This window comes from Lucilia sericata, unplaced genomic scaffold (genome assembly GCF_015586225.1).
Source record: "Lucilia sericata isolate MDLA Ls3-8-SP2 unplaced genomic scaffold, ASM1558622v1 Contig000711F_arrow, whole genome shotgun sequence".
NCBI lineage: Eukaryota > Metazoa > Arthropoda > Insecta > Diptera > Calliphoridae > Lucilia > Lucilia sericata.
This window is the reverse complement of record NW_023994714.1, coordinates 110,688-128,046: the sequence shown is the minus strand read 5'-3', so window position 1 is coordinate 128,046 and position 17,359 is coordinate 110,688. Positions and strand designations below refer to the sequence as shown.

Genomic DNA, 17,359 nt, shown 5'->3' with positions numbered 1-17,359 from the left:
AATAGACCGATCTTAACCATTTTCAATAGGCTTCGTCCCTGGGACAATAGAAGATCATGTACCATATTTCATTGAATTATCTTCAAAATTGCGACCTGTAGTTTGATTACAAGGTTTACATGGACGGACGGACAGACGGACGGACATAGCTAAATCGACTCAGAAAATGATTCTGAGCCGATTGGTATATTAAGGTGGGTATAGGACCAATATTATTGTGCGTTACAAACATCAGCACAAACCCAATATACCCTCCCCACTAAAGTGGTGTAGGGTATAAAAAGTATGTACTTACGTATGTAGTTATTTGTAAACGATTAATTCACTTTTTATAAATAATGCAGAAGGTATGCAGTAGTCATTGAAAAGTAAGTTTTTACCAAAACATTACCATAAGAAATTATGAACCAAAATTTTAATTTCTTTTTAATAATATTAAAATAATTTTAATTAATCTGTTTGAGGTGGAGGGTATTTAAGTTTCGGCTTAGCTCTTTATTAGTACTGTTCATAGCTAGTAATTAACTGTTTACAAAAAAAACTTTACTTATCAAATTAAAATAAATAAAATCTCTCAAGCAATTTATTTACAATCTTATCACTTTTATAATTTAGTAGTTATGTTTTGATAATTTTTAATACTATACTATACTACTATATTTAGTATCTATATAAAAAATTTATAACTAATGGAAGAAACCATTAATATTTCTGATGAAATTACAAATAGATCAATAATAAGACTACTAGTCAAGGAAAATAATAAAAAGTAAGAACTCTAATACAAAAGTGTTATTTATTGCTTTATTAACACAAAATTAATTTAATTTAGATTTCTGTATAGCATTCCTAAACTTATTAATACCACACAATAGTTTTATTAGCAATCTTAATACAATTACTAAAGTTATAATAACAATCACTAAACCGCCACACAAAATCACAAATACATCGATACTATTACGTTGCCAATAGTTCAAATCCTGACCAGCATTACGCATATGTACGGCACCTTCATGTCTCAAAACATATTCAATCCAATATATAGCTGTTTCTAAAGGTGTCAGCGGTTGATCTCGATATTGTCTAGACAACTGTTGTACTCTCTTGGTATAACGTTCGTTTGTTAAAAGTTCCATTATAGTCGATTTAAAAGATTCTTTAGTGATTTCATCTAATTTCAAGGATAAAGCATAACCTGCCTTAACAGCATTTTTAACATTCATGGGTTGATCCCCAAAAACGGGTATACCCAATATGGGTTTACCATGAAATATAGTTTCAGTTGTACTCAAGAAACCACCATGGGAAATGAAGAGTTTAACATTAGGATGAGCCAATACCGAGGGCTGAGGATACCAAGCTTTAATGAAAACATTGTCCGGTTTCTGGGCTAATGATTCAGCTTCAAATTTCCATAAAACTTTTACTTTTAATTCTCTAAATGTGTCCAAAAATACTTTTAAAGTTTCAGCTGGTATATCTTTACTTTTCAAATTAGAACCCATGGAGAAATATATGGCTCCCTCTTGAGCATTATCTAGAAATTCTTGCAGGTCTTGAGGTAAAGGATCTGGCTGTTGTTTTATATGCAAACCTCCTACCTCAATCATATTGGATACATATGGTCGGGGATAACTCAAAGTAAAATGTTGATTTATCAGCACTAAAGAAAAATTTCTTTGGGCCTCATCCAATGTTAGTTTGGCTGAGGGAAAATATTTCTTATAAAGTTTCTCTTGGGGTGGTAGCATTATATAATTGTAATGCAAATCATCTACGATATGCGTTACCACATTACGGATTCTTTCCTTGAGACTCATGCGATTTTCATAGGGTAAAGAAATATGTGGTATATACGACATGGGCGAGACATTGCCCACTAAATAGTCCACAAAATTGATAGTACCAAAGGTGGAAACACCCACCATAGGAGCCTGAAAATATTCACCCAAACCATAGAGAGCTTCACTTAGTATGGTCTCGACTATGATCAAATCAAATTTTTCAGTTTTCATAATATGTTTAACTTTTGGATGTTCCAAGACATTGCTGACCATTTTATAGCCTGTCTCGCCAAATTCACGCATTTCTCTAAAGAAACCTTTTTCATTAGTTTCCTCCACAGCTTCTGTCATTAAGGCTTAATAAAGATAAACAAAATTATGGCAAAACTTTTTCGAAAATTTGTTTACTTTATTTTACTTACTCTCAAATAGTTTAGAATTTTCCATTACCGCTATATCTCGAAAATTTTTAACTGGAGTTTTTTGTGGAAATGTCGATATGGAGGTAACCTCATGGCCTCTTTCGGCTAAACCCTTTAATAAAGCAGAAGCCATTATGTACTGGGAGGGTCCTGGTAGACCAAATATAGACAAAATTTTTGCTCCATTTGTAGGAGAAATCAAGCATATTAAGGTTGCGTAAGTGAGAAATGTTTTGAAAATTAAACTTTTTTTCATTTTAATACCGAAACATTTAGTAGTATTTAACAGGAAAGTTTTTTGTTAACTAAACATATTATTTTGGCTCTAATGATAAGACTTCAAGAATGCATATAATAACTTAATAAGTACTTTATCTCATAATATACAAATTAGTTTATGATTCAATTGTGAGATATGAAATCTGATGGTCAAACTATGTATATACTAATGGTACTTTGTTTTAAAAAGCAGTATGAACAATTTTTACTTTAAAGTCCAAATTACGGCAGAACATCATAAATTCATAAACATATGTTCTGTCCGTCTGTCTTTCTGTATGTCCGTCCGTACGTACATCTGTTTATTTGTTTGACACTCAGATGTCTTTATGTTTGTCTTTTTGTATGATCGTACGTCTGTTTGTCCGTCTGTCTGTCCGTCTGTCCGTCTGTCTGTCTGTCTGTCTGTCTGTCTGTGTATCTATATGTTTCCTCTAACAGATTCTTACTGTTTGCTCGTATTTTCTAAAACTTAAACTTGAAAAAACTTCTTTAAAACCTCTAAACCCTTGAAAAAACTCTTACAAATTTCATAATTTTTTAAATCATGAGAATCTGTCCATAATTATTCCAAGGCAATATTCTGACATAATATAGGAAAATACTATTCACTGAATTTTAGCAAGAATTTATTTAAATCAAACACAAAATATATAAAACATCTGTAAATATATATTTAATTAACTTTCTCCTTCTTTATCGATTTTTTCTCTAAAATCAATTTAACAAATTTCCAAACCGCGACAATCACTAAAATAACACACAACACTGCTGCGCCCACTAAAACACCCACCGTATCAATACTATATTTTTGAATAAAATTCATAGTTTGAGCAGGATTCTTCAAATGTACAGCCCCGTTATGCCTTAAAATATACTCCGTCCAATATACAGCCAAATCCAAAGGTTTAACGGGTTGATCATGAAAAATGTTCGATATAGTTTTAGCATTATTCAAATATTTGGGATTATTCATCATTTCCAAAATGTTCGATTTAAACTGCTCTCGTGGTAGAGTATGAAAATCGATGTCCAAAGCAAAACCAGATTGTACGGATTTTCTAATATTCATTTGTTGATCGTAGAAAACTGGCAAACCCAACATAGGTTTGCCATGATAGACAGCCTCTGCGGTACTTAGTAAACCACCATGGGATATAAACAGCTTAACACGGGGATGAGCCAAAACATCGGGTTGAGGAAACCAGGATTTAATGAACACATTATTAGGTTTGCCCGGTAAAGTGGGATTTTCAAATTTCCATAATATTTTATAGGGCAATGAACTGAAGACTTCATTTAACATTTGCAATTTTTCAGGAGGAAAATCTTTTGATTTAACATTAGAGCCCATGGAAAAATAGATCACATCTTGTGTAGAGGAATTTATAAAATTCATAATATCTTGAGGCAAAGGCTTTGATTTATAGGATATTTGAAAACCACCCACTTCCACCATATTGGGTACATAAGGCCGTGGAAAACTTAAACTAAAATGATTGTTCAGCAACATGAGAGAAAAATTTGTTCTCAAATCCCATATATCTTCCTTAATATGAGGCAAATAAGTTTGTACCAGTTTTCTTTGCCGCGGTATGGTATGAACTCGTGCATGTAATACTTCCAAAAATGATAGAATAACATTTTTTAAGCGTTCTCCATAAGTCATGCGTTCTGTTAATCCAGCAGTTATTAGGGGCGAATAGGACAGTGGTGACATATTACCCATTAGCTCATCAATAATGGGATCTGTACCGAAGGAGGAAAGACCAACCAAAGGTGCATTAAAATGTCTGCCAAAGGCATACCAGCCATCAGTATGAAGGGCTTCTACTATAACAAGATCGAATTTTTCATTATTGAGTAATTTTTGTACACCAGGATTTTTCATAACGGTTTCAGTAAGATTAAGAAAAAATCCAGCCAAAAATGTCATTTCTTCCCATTTGTTACGTTTGGTTTTGGCTGATTCAACAAATTCTGTAAGAAAATGGTTTAAGATTAGCTGTCGACCTAAATATTCAAAAAGCTGTAAAAAATATAATTAAAGTAGTATTGAATAAAATATATAGTTTGGTCACTAATATAGTCTTGGCTATAGTCTTGACTATAACTATAGTATAAACCATAACGGTTTTGACTGCAACTAGCATTGACTATATTCATGACTATAGAATAGACTAACTCACTACAGTGTAGACTATTATCATTACTATAGAATAGACTATAGTTTTGACTATACAATAGATTAAAATTTTGACCATAATAATAAACTATAGTCTTGACTATAGTATAGCCCATAGTCTTCACTATAGTGCAGACCATAGTCCTGACTATGGTATAGTCTATAGTCTTGACTATGGTATAGTCTATAGTCTTGACTATGGTATAGTCTATAGTCTTGACTATAGTATAGTCTATAGCCTTGACTATAGTATAGACTATAGTCTTGACTATAGTATAGACTATAGTATTGACTATAGTATAGACTATAGTATTGACTATAGTATAGACTATAGTATTGACTATAGTATAGACTATAGTATTGACTATAGTATAGATTATAGTCTTGACTATAGTATAGACTATAGTCTTGACTATAGTATAGCCCATAGTCTTGACTATAGTGCAGACCATAGTCTTGACTATGGTATAGTCTATAGTCTTGACTATAGTATAGTCTATAGTCTTGACTATAGTATAGACTATAGTCTTGACTACAGTATAGACTATAGTCTTGACTATAGTATAGACTGTAGTCTTGACTGTAGTGTAGACTATAGTCTTGACTATAGTATAGACTATAGTATTGACTATAGTATTGACCATAGTATAGACTATAGTATAGACTATAGTCTTGACTATAGTATTGACCATAGTATAGACTATAGTACTGACTATAGTATAGACTATAGTCTTGACTATAGTATAGACTATAGTCTTGACTATAGTATAGACTATAGTCTTGACTATAGTATACACTATAGTCTTGACTAAAGTATAGACTATAGTCTTGACTATAGTATAGACTATAGTATGCACTATAGTATTGACTTTAGTATAGACTATAGTCTTGACTTTAGTATGGACTATAGTCTTGACTATAGTATAGACTATAGTCTTGACTATAGTATACACTATAGTTTTGACTATAGTATAGACTATAGTCTTGACTATATTATAGACTATAATCTTGACTATAGTATATACTATAATCTTGACTATAGTCTTGACTATAGTATAGACTATAGTCTTGACTATAGTATAGACTATGGTCTTGACTACAGTATAGATTATAGTCTTGACTATAGTATAGACTATAGTATAGACTATAGTCTTGACTATAGTATAGACTATAGTCTTGACTATAGTATAGACTATAGTCTTGACTTTAGTATGGACTATAGTCTTGACTGTAGTATAGACTATAGTCTTGACTGTAGTATAGACTATAGTCTTGACTGTAGTATAGACTATCTTGACTATAGCCTTGACTATAGTCTTGACTATAGTATAGACTATAGTCTTGACTATAGTATAGACTATAATCTTGTCTATAGTATAGACTATAGTCTTGACTATAGTATAGACTTTAGTCTTGACTATAGTATAGACTATAGTCTTGACTATAGTATAGACTATAGTCTTGACTGTAGTATAGACTATAGTCTTGACTATAGTATAGACTATAGACTTGACTATAGTATAGACTATAGTCTTGACTATAGTGTAGATTATAGTTTTGACTATAGTATAGATTATAGTATAGACTATAGTCTTGACTATAGTGTAGATTATAGTTTTGACTATAGTATAGACTATAGTCTTGACTATAGTATAGTCTAATGTCTTGACTATAGCATAGACTATATTCGTGACTGTCGTATAAACTATAGTCTTGAGTATAGTATAGACTATAGTTCTGGCTATAAGTAGAATGACAATGGTATAGACTCTAGCCTTGACTATAGAACAGACTATTGTCTTGACAATAGCATAGACTATAGTCATGACTGTAGCATAAGCTTTAGTCTTGAGTATAGTATAGACAATAGTTCTGGCTATAGTCACATCAATAAATACTTACCCGCGTAGTTAGCATGCACTTCCATTACGAGCACATCTCGAAAGTTTACGATTGGTTGCTTTTGTGGAAAAGCATTGATTACTGTCAGCTCATGACCTTTAGCAGCTAAAGCTTTTAAATACGGTTGCACTAGAATATACTGCGAAGGTCCAGGAAATGGAAAAAGAGCTAAAATTTTGGCACATTCAACAAACTTTAAAGTAATTGATAAAATAATTACTAAACTTAAGCACAAAGATGTAATTGAACACTTCATTTTTATTTCTTTTAATTCTGACAAATTTATTTAAAGATATATCCGTTTACTGCTACCTCAGATGTTCTCTAGACGATCTAGTGTTTGTAACTGATCTTCCGTAAAAATAGTTTTTTAACTAAATATATTTATTTACAGTTTTTTGTTTGTGTATGCCAAGTATGCACTTTTATTGAGAATGTAATTTTTTATTAATTAACAGTAGATAAGAGTAAATACGACGTAAAGGAATTTTAAAAATAAATTTCAACTGCTTGGTACACTACTTTCTTTAATAGAAATAATTTCTATTACTGGAGACTATAGCCCAGTTATCGAGTTACTCCTTCGATGACTTGCATTTAGTTTACAACTTAACTCGTTCAGTCAATTGTAGCACGTGTTAACAATTGTATTATTTGTTTTTGATTTTTATTATATTTTTATATTTGAGTTATATTTAATTCAACTTGCATATAATCTTGTAAAAAATTTAAATGTTTTATAATGATGACTTTTTTAAAAAAAATTCAACACGCCTTTTATTCACTACAACAAATATCAACATTACAAAAGGGGTAAAGAAAAATTTTTTAAACATGTAGATGAGCACATATACAACATTCGGTTATGCCCGGCCGTACAATAACCTACACATTATAAAATTGTTTTTGGTATAATATCTAAGCAAAAACTCGTTAATGATTTATACTTTCACAACCACTTTTCAATGACTACTACATACCGTCTGTATTACTTTTAAGTACTATCATAATAACTTCCATATAATCAGGCACGCACGTTCTTTATTATGTGTTTTACAGTTTTATTTTCATATATTATTAACTCCTTATTTGTAGCACTTATTTAAGTAGTTATTTGACTCCGATGTCATCACCGTGTTAAAATTTAATTAATTATTTTATTAATGCTAATGAAGCAGTTAAAAACTGCTTTACAGCTTTTTAACTCATTGCTTGTCAATGTAAGTCATTCCAAACTTATTTGTGTATATGAAATTGTATCACAATATCAATTAAGTCTTTATATGGGGTCTAGGGTTTAATACGGATCAATTCTCATAAAAATTTGAAGAACAATTTACGGTTTTAATTTTTTCATCTTTAACGCAAGAATATTATGAAACTTTGATATCATGTGAAAGGTCTTTGAGAAGCGCTTTCAACAGAGTATCAGATTTTTTAGCCATAGTTGAAATGTACTAAAAATTGTACTATTTTTCGGAAAAAATATTTGATGTGTAAGAGCTTAAAATTTTAGCTTTAAGTCTACTGATTGGACTTTGCTCTTTGACCAAGTTCATATCTTCCATAACTTAATGAACTCAGAAAATGCTTTCAAGGCAATTCCAATATTTCTGAGTATCAGCAAAAATGTACAATACCGTCCGTCAGTAAATCCAACCAACTGACCATAGTATGGCCTATATTATAGATTATGGTCTCGACTATAGTACAGACAATAGACTTGACTATAAAATGGACTAAAGTTTTTATAGTCTTTTATTGTATAAACTTCAGCTTTGGTTTGATATACTGGGGAATTTAAATTCAAACTTAGACTTCGGGGGATTTTTTTTATCAAAAAACTTACTTTCATTCACCTAATAAATAAAACAACTAACAAATAAATAAATTTCTATAAATTTTATTTTCTTTATTCAATTAACTTTCACTTTCTTAGCAGATTTTTTCCCGAAAACTAATTTTACAATTTTTAACACAGAAATTATAATAAAACTAACACACAACATTACGGCTCCCACTAAAACACCCACCGTATCAATACTATATTTTTGTATAAAATTCATTTTTTGTGCAGGATTTCTCAAATGTACTGCTCCCTTATGTCTCAAAACATATTCCGTCCAATATATGGCCAATTCCAAAGGTTTAACGGGTTGATCATGAAAAATGTTCGATATAGTTTTAGCGTTATTCAAATATTTGGGATTATTCATCATTTCCAAAATCTTCGATTTAAACTGCTCACGTGGTAGTGTATGAAAATCGATGTCCAAAGCAAAACCAGATTGTACAGCTTTCTTAATATTCATCTTTTGATCGTAGAATACTGGCAAACCCAACATAGGTTTGCCATGATAGACAGCCTCTGAGGTACTTAGTAAACCACCATGGGATATAAACAGCTTAACACGGGGATGAGCCAAAACATCGGGTTGAGGAAACCAGGATTTAATGAACACGTTATTAGGTTTGCCCGGTAAAGTGGGATTTTCAAATTTCCATAATATTTTATAGGGCAATGAACTGAAGACTTCATTTAACATTTGCAATTTTTCAGGAGGAAAATCTTTTGATTTAACATTAGAGCCCATGGAAAAATAGATTACATCTTCTGCAGAGGAATTAATAAAATTCATAATATCTTGAGGCAAAGGCCTGGATTTATAGGATATTTGAAAACCACCAACTTCCACCATATTGGGTACATAAGGCCGGGGAAAACTTAAACTAAAATGATTATTCAGCAACATTAGAGAAAAATTTGTTCTCAAATCCCATATATCTTCCTTAATATGAGGCAAATAAGTTTCTATTAGCTTTCTTTGACGCGGTATAGTATGAACTCGTGCATGCAATACTTCCAAAAATGATAAAATAACATTCTTTAAACGTTCTCCATAGGTCATGCGTTCTGTTAAGCCAGCTGTTATTAGAGGCGAATAGGAAAGTGGTGACATATTACCCATTAGCTCATCAATAATGGGATCTGTACCGAAGGAAGAGAGACCAATCAGAGGTGCGTTAAAATGTCGAGCAAATGCATACCAAGCATCTGTGTGTAATGCTTCTACTATAACCAAATCGAATTTTTCATTATTGAGTAATTTTTGTACACCAGGATTTTTCACAACGGTTTCGGTGAGATTAAGAAGAAATCCAGCCAAAAATGTCATTTCATCCCATTTGTTACGTTTAACTTTGGCTGACTCTACTAATTCTGTAAGAAGATAAATAATGTATTTAATAACAAATTTACTAATGACTGTATATAGTCTTTATATACAATAGTCTTTGCTATAGAATATACAATAATCTCACTATAGTATAGATTATATCCTTGCCTAGAGTATAGACAATATTCTTGACTATAATATAGGCAATAGTCATGACTATAGTATAGACAAAAGTCTTGGTTATAGTATAGACTATAGTCTTGTCTAGAGTATAGACAATAGTCTTGGCTATTGTATATACAATAGTCATGACTATAGTATTGCCTAGAGTATAGACTATAGTATATACAATTGTCGTTAGTCATGACTATTGTATAGACAATGGATTTGACTATAGAATAGACTATAGTCTTGGCTAGAATCTAGACAATAGTCTTAACTATAGTATAGACTATAGTCTTTCCTAGAGTATCGGCAAGGGTCTTGACTATAGTATGGGCAATAGTTATGACTATAGTATAGACAATAGTCTTGACTACATTATATTATTGACTATAATATGTATATATAGTATTAACTATAGTCTTGACTACAGTTTTTATAAACTAAATTCTATACTATAGGTATAGCTTTTACTCTAGTTAAGACTATAGTGTAGGCCATAGTTTAGACTATAGAATAGAATAACTCTAGTTTATGTTATAATATTTAGTCTATAGTACAGTTTATAGTTTTGACTATAATGTAGTCTATAATTTTTAATATAGTTTATAGTCTGAACTATAATCTTGATTATATTATGGTCTATAGTCTTGACTTAGGCTATAGTATTAACTATAGTATTGTATTGTCTTGATTATAATATAGACTACAGTGACTATATTGCTTATACTATAGACTTATATATCTATATACTAAATTTTACACATTAGTCTTGACTACTTATATTATGGACTATGATCTTAACTTATATTTACCCGCATAATTATCATGCACTTCTATTACGGGCACATCTCGAAAATTAGCAATCGGTTTTTTTTGAGGAAAAGCATTAATCACTGTCATCTCATGACCTTTGGCGGCTAAAGCTTTTAAATATGGTTGCACTAGAATATACTGTGATGGTCCAGGAAATGGAAAGACAGCTAATATCTTGGCACATTCAGCGAATTGTAAAGTAAATGATAAAATAAACGCTAAACTTAAGCCCAAAGTCGTTATAGAATACTTCATTTTTATATTATTTGGCTGCTTTTTTATCCTTTGTCATTTATTTAAATTTTGGTTTTTTTACGCGGTTGAAGATGCTCTCAAGGCGATCTAATCTTTGTAACTGATCTTCCGTAAAATTATAGTTTAAGATTTTTCAACTTGTTATCGAGAATGTAATTCATTCAACTAATTTTTATTAATAATTTATCCACTATGATGAACTGTAGATAAGAGTACATAAGAAAAGTAAATACAATGTAGAAGAAATTATGTGGTAAATTTCAATTGTCTAGTACCCTACTTTTTTAACTAGTAATTCAGTAAAAAGTTTATCGAGTTACTTACTATACTAACCCTTCACTGGCTTGCATTTTCTTTAACCGACCTTCACAAGTTAAATTGTTGTAAAAACTTTAATCACGTGTTAATTTGTTGACTTTACATTTTTATTTATATTTAAATCTTTTTAAGTTTGTAAAATTTTTATATACACATTTAAATGATTTATAATATCGACTTTTGAAAAAAAGTTTAACACACCTTTTATACATGACAAAATATATTAATAATATAAAGGGTAAGAGAAAATCTAAATCTAACGCAAATATAAAACATTGTATTAAATGAAATATTAACAAAATAATACAAAGAGATTTTACGATTTGTTTGTAAATAAAAAATGTTTATGACAAACTATCAAACCCAGTTTTATTGTAAAATTAAATTTTAATTTTTAATTATTTTTTCTATATTATAGATTACAGCGGACTATATCTTATACTAGACTATAGCATAGATTATTCTCTAACTATAACATAACGCCTGGATAAGGCATAGACTAAAGTCTGACTATAGCTTATACTACAGTCCTTCAACAGCATAGGTTATAGTCTGATTGTAGCATTTATAGTAGTATATTACTATAGTATTAACTAGACTTTAGTCTTGGCTATAACATAGACAATAGTTTTGACTATAGGGTAGACTATAGTCTTGACTATAGTATACAATTGAATATAGTATAGACTATAGTCTTGAATATAGTATGGACTATAGTATAGACTATAATCCTGACTATAGTATAGACTATGTTCCTGACTATAGTACAGACTATAGTGCTAACTATAGTTCTGACTATAGTGCTGACTATAGTTCTGACTATAGTCCTAACTATAGTTCTGACTATAGTCCTAACTATAGTTCTGACTATAGTCCTAACTATAGTTCTGAATATAGTTCTGACTATAGTTCTGACTATAGTCCTGACTATAGTATAGACTATAGTATGGACTATAGTCTTGACTATAGTATGGACTATAGTCTTGACTATAGTATGGACTATAGTCTTGACTATAGTATGGACTATAGTCTTGACTATAGTATAGACTATAATCCTGACTATAGTATAAACTATGTTCCTGACTATAGTATAGACTATAGTCCTGACAATAGTATAGACTATAGTCCTGACAATAGTATCGACTGTAGTCCTGACTATAGTACAGACTGTAGTCCTGATTATAGTATAGACTATAGTCCTGACTATAGTATAGACTATAGTCCTGACTGTAGTATAGACTATAGTCCTGACTATAGTATAGACTATAGTCCTGACTATAGTATAGACTATAGTCCTGACTATAGTATAGACTATAGTCCTGACTATAGTATAGACTATAGTCCTGACTATAGTATAGACTATAGTCCTGACTATAGTATAGACTATAGTCCTGACTATAGTATAGACTATAGTCCTGACTATAGTATAGACTATAGTCCTGACTATAGTATAGACTATAGTCCTGACTATAGTATAGACTATAGTCCTGACTATAGTATAGACTATAGTCCTGACTATAGTATAGACTATAGTCCTGACTATAGTATAGACTAAAGTCCTGACTATAGTATAGACTATAGTCCTGAATATAGTATAGACTATAGTCCTGACTATAGTATAGACTATAGTCCTGACTATAGTATAGACTATAGTCCTGACTATAGTCCTGACTATAGTATAGACTATATTTTTGACTATAGTTCTGACTATAGTCCTGACTATAGTTCTGACTATAGTCCTGACTATAGTATAGACTATAGTCCTGACTATAGTATAGACTATAGTCCTGACTATAGTATAGACTATAGTCCTGACTATAGTATAGACTATAGTCCTGACTATAGTATAGACTATAGTCCTGACTATAGTATAGACTATAGTCCTGACCATAGTATAGACTATAGTCCTGACTATAGTATAGACTATAGTCCTGACTATAGTATAGACTATAGTCCTGACTATAGTATAGACTAAAGTCCTGACTATAGTATAGACTAAAGTCCTGACTATAGTATAGACTATAGTCCTGACTATAGTATAGACTATAGTCCTGACTATAGTATAGACTATAGTCCTGACTATAGTATAGACTATAGTCCTGACTATAGTCCTGACTATAGTATAGACTATATTTTTGACTATAGTTCTGACTATAGTCCTGACTATAGTATAGACTATAGTCCTGACTATAGTATAGACTGTAGTCCTGACTATAGTATAGACTATTGTCCTGACTATAGTATAGACTATTGTCCTGACTATAGTATAGACTGTAGTCCTGACTATAGTATAGACTATAGTCCTGTCTACAGTATAGACTGTAGTCCTGACTACAGTATAGACTATAGTCCTGACTACAGTATAGACTATAGTCCTGACTATAGTATAGCCTATAGTCCTGACTAAAGTATAGCCTATAGTCCTGACTATAGTATAGACTATAGTCCTGACTATAGTATAGACTATAGTTCTGACTATAGTATAGACTATAGTCCTAACTATAGTCCTGACTATAGTCCTGACTATAGTATGGACTTTTGTCTTGACTATAGTATATACTATAGTCCGGACTATAGTATAGACTAAAGTCCTGACTTTAGTGTTGACTTTAGATTTAACTATAGTATACTTTGGTCTTGACTATGGTATAGACTTTAATCTTGACTATAGTATAGACTTTAGTCTTGACTATAGTATAGACTTTAGTCTTGACTATAATATATACTTTAGTATTGACTATAGTATAAACTTTAGTCTTGACTATAGTATAGACTTCAGTCTTGACTATAGTCTTGACTGTAGTCTTGACTATAGTATACACTATAGTTTTGACTGCAGTCATGACTATAGTATTGGCTATAGTATTGACTATAGTATAGACTATAGTATTGACTATAGTATAGACTATAGTCTTGACTACAGTATAGACTAAAGTCTTGACTATAGCATAGACTATAGTCTTGACTATAGTATAGACTTTATTCTTGACTATAGTAAAGACTATATTCTTCACTATATTATAGACTATAGTCTTAAGTGTGGTCACGACTATAGTCAGGGCCATGGTCTTGACTTTAGTATAGATTTACAGTTATAAGTCGAGTCCGCGTAATTTATGAGTTAAAGAGCTTTAGTTCCACAATAACAGAAATACTTGCTAATGGGGATACGACGATGTACTCTTCTAAATGTTACAGAGGGCATGACAAAAGTAGTATACATAGCCCCATCTCTCTGTGGTCATAAAAATCTCACACACATTTCTGTGTATGTATTTATTTTATTATGTTTTTGAAGATTTTTATAAATTGAGTGTTTGAGAGAAGTGTCTGAAATAAACTAATAATAATGTCTTAAGTGATAAATATCTTAGTCAAACCTTATCTACATAAGTTATAATTTAATATCAAGATATGGAAAAAATACTACCTCAGATGATAAAAATAACATGAATTTGTTTAAATTCAACTAAATTTTTTTCACCTAAACACATTTAATTAACTTTCTCTTTATTTACTGAATTTTTCTCTAAAATTATTTGAACAATTTTCACTATCACAATTAGCACTGAAATAGCTACCAAAATAACAGCTGCTATCAAAACTCCCACCGTATCTATGCTGTGTTTTTGTATAAAACTCATTTTTTGAGCAGGATTTTGTAGGTGTAGAGCTCCCTTGTGCCTTAAAACATATTCCGTCCAATAGATGGCCACGTCTAAGGGTTTCATAGGTTGATCATGATAAATGCGCGATATGGTTTTAACATTATTAATATATTTTGAGTTATGCATCATTTCTAATATGCTAGACTTAAATTCATCTCTTGGTAGGGTTTCAAAATTTAAGCCTAAAGCAAAACCAGATTGTATGGCTTTTCTTATGTTCATGGCTTGATCGTAGAAGACGGGTAAACCCAACATAGGTTTGCCATGATATATAGCTTCTGTGGTACTCAGCAGGCCACCATGGGAAATGAAAAGTTTAACACGAGGATGTGCCAAAATATCGGGTTGAGGAAACCAGGGACTGATGAACACATTATCGGGTTTACCTGGCAAAATGGGATTTTCAAATTTCCACATTATTTTATAGGGTAAAGTGGCAAAAACTTCATTAATCATTTGCAAACGTTCGGGAGGAAAATCTTTTGATTTTACATTAGAACCCATGGAAAAGTAAATAACATCTTCAGAGGAGGAATTAATAAAATCCAACATTTCCTTGGGCAATGGCTGGGGTTTATAGTGTATTTGAAAACCTCCCACTTCTATCATACTGGGTACATAAGGACGTGGAAAACTCAAGCTAAAATGTTGATTTAATAACATTAAAGAGAAATTTGTTCTTAAATCCCAGATATCATCTTTCATATGAGGCATATATTTCTTAATCAGATCTCTATGACGTGGCAAATGTACCACTCTAACGTGTAATTGTTCCATTAATGAATAGAGGGAATTCTTCAAACGTTCTCCATAGGTCATGCGTTCCGTTAAGCCAGCAGTTACTAAGGGTACATATGATAACGGCGACATATTTCCCATTAGCTCATCTATTATGGGATCGGTACCGAAGGAGGATAGGCCAATCATGGGTGCTTTGAAATGTCGCCCAAATGTATACCATGCATCAGTGTGCAGAGCTTCTAATATAACTAAATCGAATTTTTCGGTTTTCAGCAAATTTTGTACTCGAGCGTTTTTCAAAACCGTTTCAGTGACATTCGAGAAAAAATCACATAGAAATGTCATTTCATCCCATTTGTTGCGTTCATATTGGGCACCTTGAATAAGATCTGAAAGAGAAGATTTAGTAATTTACTTTTAAAGGAAAAGTATCGATTACAAATTAAAAAGAATAAAAATTATTTTTTCAATACTTTTAGGACCTTTAAGGATCTTAATTGGCTTGACTTTTTGAAAATATTTAAAAATTTTCTATAATAAATTTTCCTTTCACATTTACCCGCATAATTATCGTGAACTTCGGTTACAATTACATCTCGAAAATTTGCAATTGGTTGTTTTTGAGGAAAAGCATTGATCACTGTTAGACTATGACCTTTGGCTATTAAAGCCTTTAAATACGGTTGCACTAAAATGTACTGCGAAGGACCCGGAAATGGAAACACAGCCAAAATATTAGCACTTTCTATATAAGGTAAAATACATAATAAACTCAAGTACAAAGGCTTTATAAGGAAATTCATTTTATTTTATGCTTATTTCATTTATTTATTTATTTTTTCTTAATAATTTATTAAAATCTTCTTATTTATTCCGTTGTATACTTTTGGATAAGTTCTCAATACAATCTAATATTTGTAACTGATCTTTATTCAAAATTTCTCAAATAAAGATTAACTATTTATTACTCACACCATTATAATAGATGATTAGGATACTAGACGTTTAAGCTGACGTTTGTAATGGGAAAAAAAATAATAATTAAGAAATTATAGTCAGGCATGGCCGACTATATGTAAAGGGTTGGTTTAGTAACAGGCCTAGCAACAAGAGATTTTTGGAAGTTTTGTTTTAGATGAACTAAATGTTATAATTAAAGCAATTAAAAAAGTAAGCTGAAGTTAACTTTTATACAGAGCATTCCTACTACTATAGCGATGTGGGGATTAATGTAAAGTGCAAGTAAGTCGCTCATCTCTGACTGCTGTCGCTTACGTGCTTTAAATTAGAAACACATTTACTTATTTTGCATTTTTATATGCATGTGTATGTATGTCTGTTTGGGATGTACTAATTTTTGTGCATGTTATTCTTTTGTGTCTAATATTAATGTTTAACCTACTGAGGGACTTATTTAGATAACATTATTAGAACATTATTGATATGAAAACAATAAACAAATCAAAAATAAAAACAAATTTATATTTATTGATTGTAAAAATTTTCCTTAAGAAATTTAACAGTTATTCAATTTGCTTTCGAACATTTTATTACATTGAAGATCAGTTTTATAAAACTAACAATTGAGAGTGTTATATTCGGCTGTGCCGAATCTCATATATCCACCATTAAACCGTATGCCGTAAAA

The 17,359-nt window shown here is 31.0% G+C and overlaps 4 protein-coding genes across 4 annotated transcripts; all 4 read right to left on the bottom strand.

Annotated features, from left to right (window-relative positions):
* Positions 1 to 749: 749 nt before the first annotated feature.
* On the bottom strand, positions 750 to 2,986 carry LOC119607580 (UDP-glucosyltransferase 2-like). The gene is made up of 2 exons (XM_037961542.1): positions 2,210 to 2,986; positions 750 to 2,143 (listed from the first exon to the last, which is right to left on the bottom strand). The coding sequence occupies exons 1-2, from the start codon at positions 2,463 to 2,465 to the stop codon at positions 819 to 821; spliced, it is 1,581 nt and encodes a 526-aa protein (XP_037817470.1). The 5' UTR covers positions 2,466 to 2,986; the 3' UTR covers positions 750 to 818.
* A 114-nt stretch (positions 2,987 to 3,100) lies between these two features.
* LOC119607583 (UDP-glucosyltransferase 2-like) lies at positions 3,101 to 6,936 on the bottom strand. Its single transcript, XM_037961546.1, has 2 exons — positions 6,576 to 6,936; positions 3,101 to 4,468 (listed from the first exon to the last, which is right to left on the bottom strand). Exons 1-2 carry the CDS (start codon positions 6,829 to 6,831, stop codon positions 3,165 to 3,167), a joined length of 1,560 nt encoding a protein of 519 aa, XP_037817474.1. The 5' UTR covers positions 6,832 to 6,936; the 3' UTR covers positions 3,101 to 3,164.
* A 1,526-nt stretch (positions 6,937 to 8,462) lies between these two features.
* LOC119607584 (UDP-glycosyltransferase UGT5-like) lies at positions 8,463 to 11,998 on the bottom strand. The gene is made up of 2 exons (XM_037961547.1): positions 10,729 to 11,998; positions 8,463 to 9,795 (listed from the first exon to the last, which is right to left on the bottom strand). The coding sequence occupies exons 1-2, from the start codon at positions 10,982 to 10,984 to the stop codon at positions 8,492 to 8,494; spliced, it is 1,560 nt and encodes a 519-aa protein (XP_037817475.1). The 5' UTR covers positions 10,985 to 11,998; the 3' UTR covers positions 8,463 to 8,491.
* A 2,282-nt stretch (positions 11,999 to 14,280) lies between these two features.
* LOC119607585 (UDP-glycosyltransferase UGT5-like) lies at positions 14,281 to 16,622 on the bottom strand. The gene is made up of 2 exons (XM_037961548.1): positions 16,271 to 16,622; positions 14,281 to 16,100 (listed from the first exon to the last, which is right to left on the bottom strand). Exons 1-2 carry the CDS (start codon positions 16,512 to 16,514, stop codon positions 14,797 to 14,799), a joined length of 1,548 nt encoding a protein of 515 aa, XP_037817476.1. The 5' UTR covers positions 16,515 to 16,622; the 3' UTR covers positions 14,281 to 14,796.
* Positions 16,623 to 17,359: the final 737 nt, after the last annotated feature.

What these genes read in the sequence shown, in the direction of transcription:
- LOC119607580 (XM_037961542.1), bottom strand. Translation starts at nt 2,465, where the DNA reads ATGAAAAAAAGTTTAATTTTCAAAACATTTCTCACTTACGCAACCTTA. An exon ending in AAATTCTAAACTATTTGAGA is followed by an intron (nt 2,144 to 2,209) that starts GTAAGTAAAATA and finishes ATCTTTATTAAG; the next exon opens with CCTTAATGACAGAAGCTGTG.
- LOC119607585 (XM_037961548.1), bottom strand. Translation starts at nt 16,514, where the DNA reads ATGAATTTCCTTATAAAGCCTTTGTACTTGAGTTTATTATGTATTTTA. An exon ending in AGTTCACGATAATTATGCGG is followed by an intron (nt 16,101 to 16,270) that starts GTAAATGTGAAA and finishes CTTCTCTTTCAG; the next exon opens with ATCTTATTCAAGGTGCCCAA.
- LOC119607583 (XM_037961546.1), bottom strand. Translation starts at nt 6,831, where the DNA reads ATGAAGTGTTCAATTACATCTTTGTGCTTAAGTTTAGTAATTATTTTA. An exon ending in AGTGCATGCTAACTACGCGG is followed by an intron (nt 4,469 to 6,575) that starts GTAAGTATTTAT and finishes ATTTTCTTACAG; the next exon opens with AATTTGTTGAATCAGCCAAA.
- LOC119607584 (XM_037961547.1), bottom strand. Translation starts at nt 10,984, where the DNA reads ATGAAGTATTCTATAACGACTTTGGGCTTAAGTTTAGCGTTTATTTTA. An exon ending in AGTGCATGATAATTATGCGG is followed by an intron (nt 9,796 to 10,728) that starts GTAAATATAAGT and finishes ATCTTCTTACAG; the next exon opens with AATTAGTAGAGTCAGCCAAA.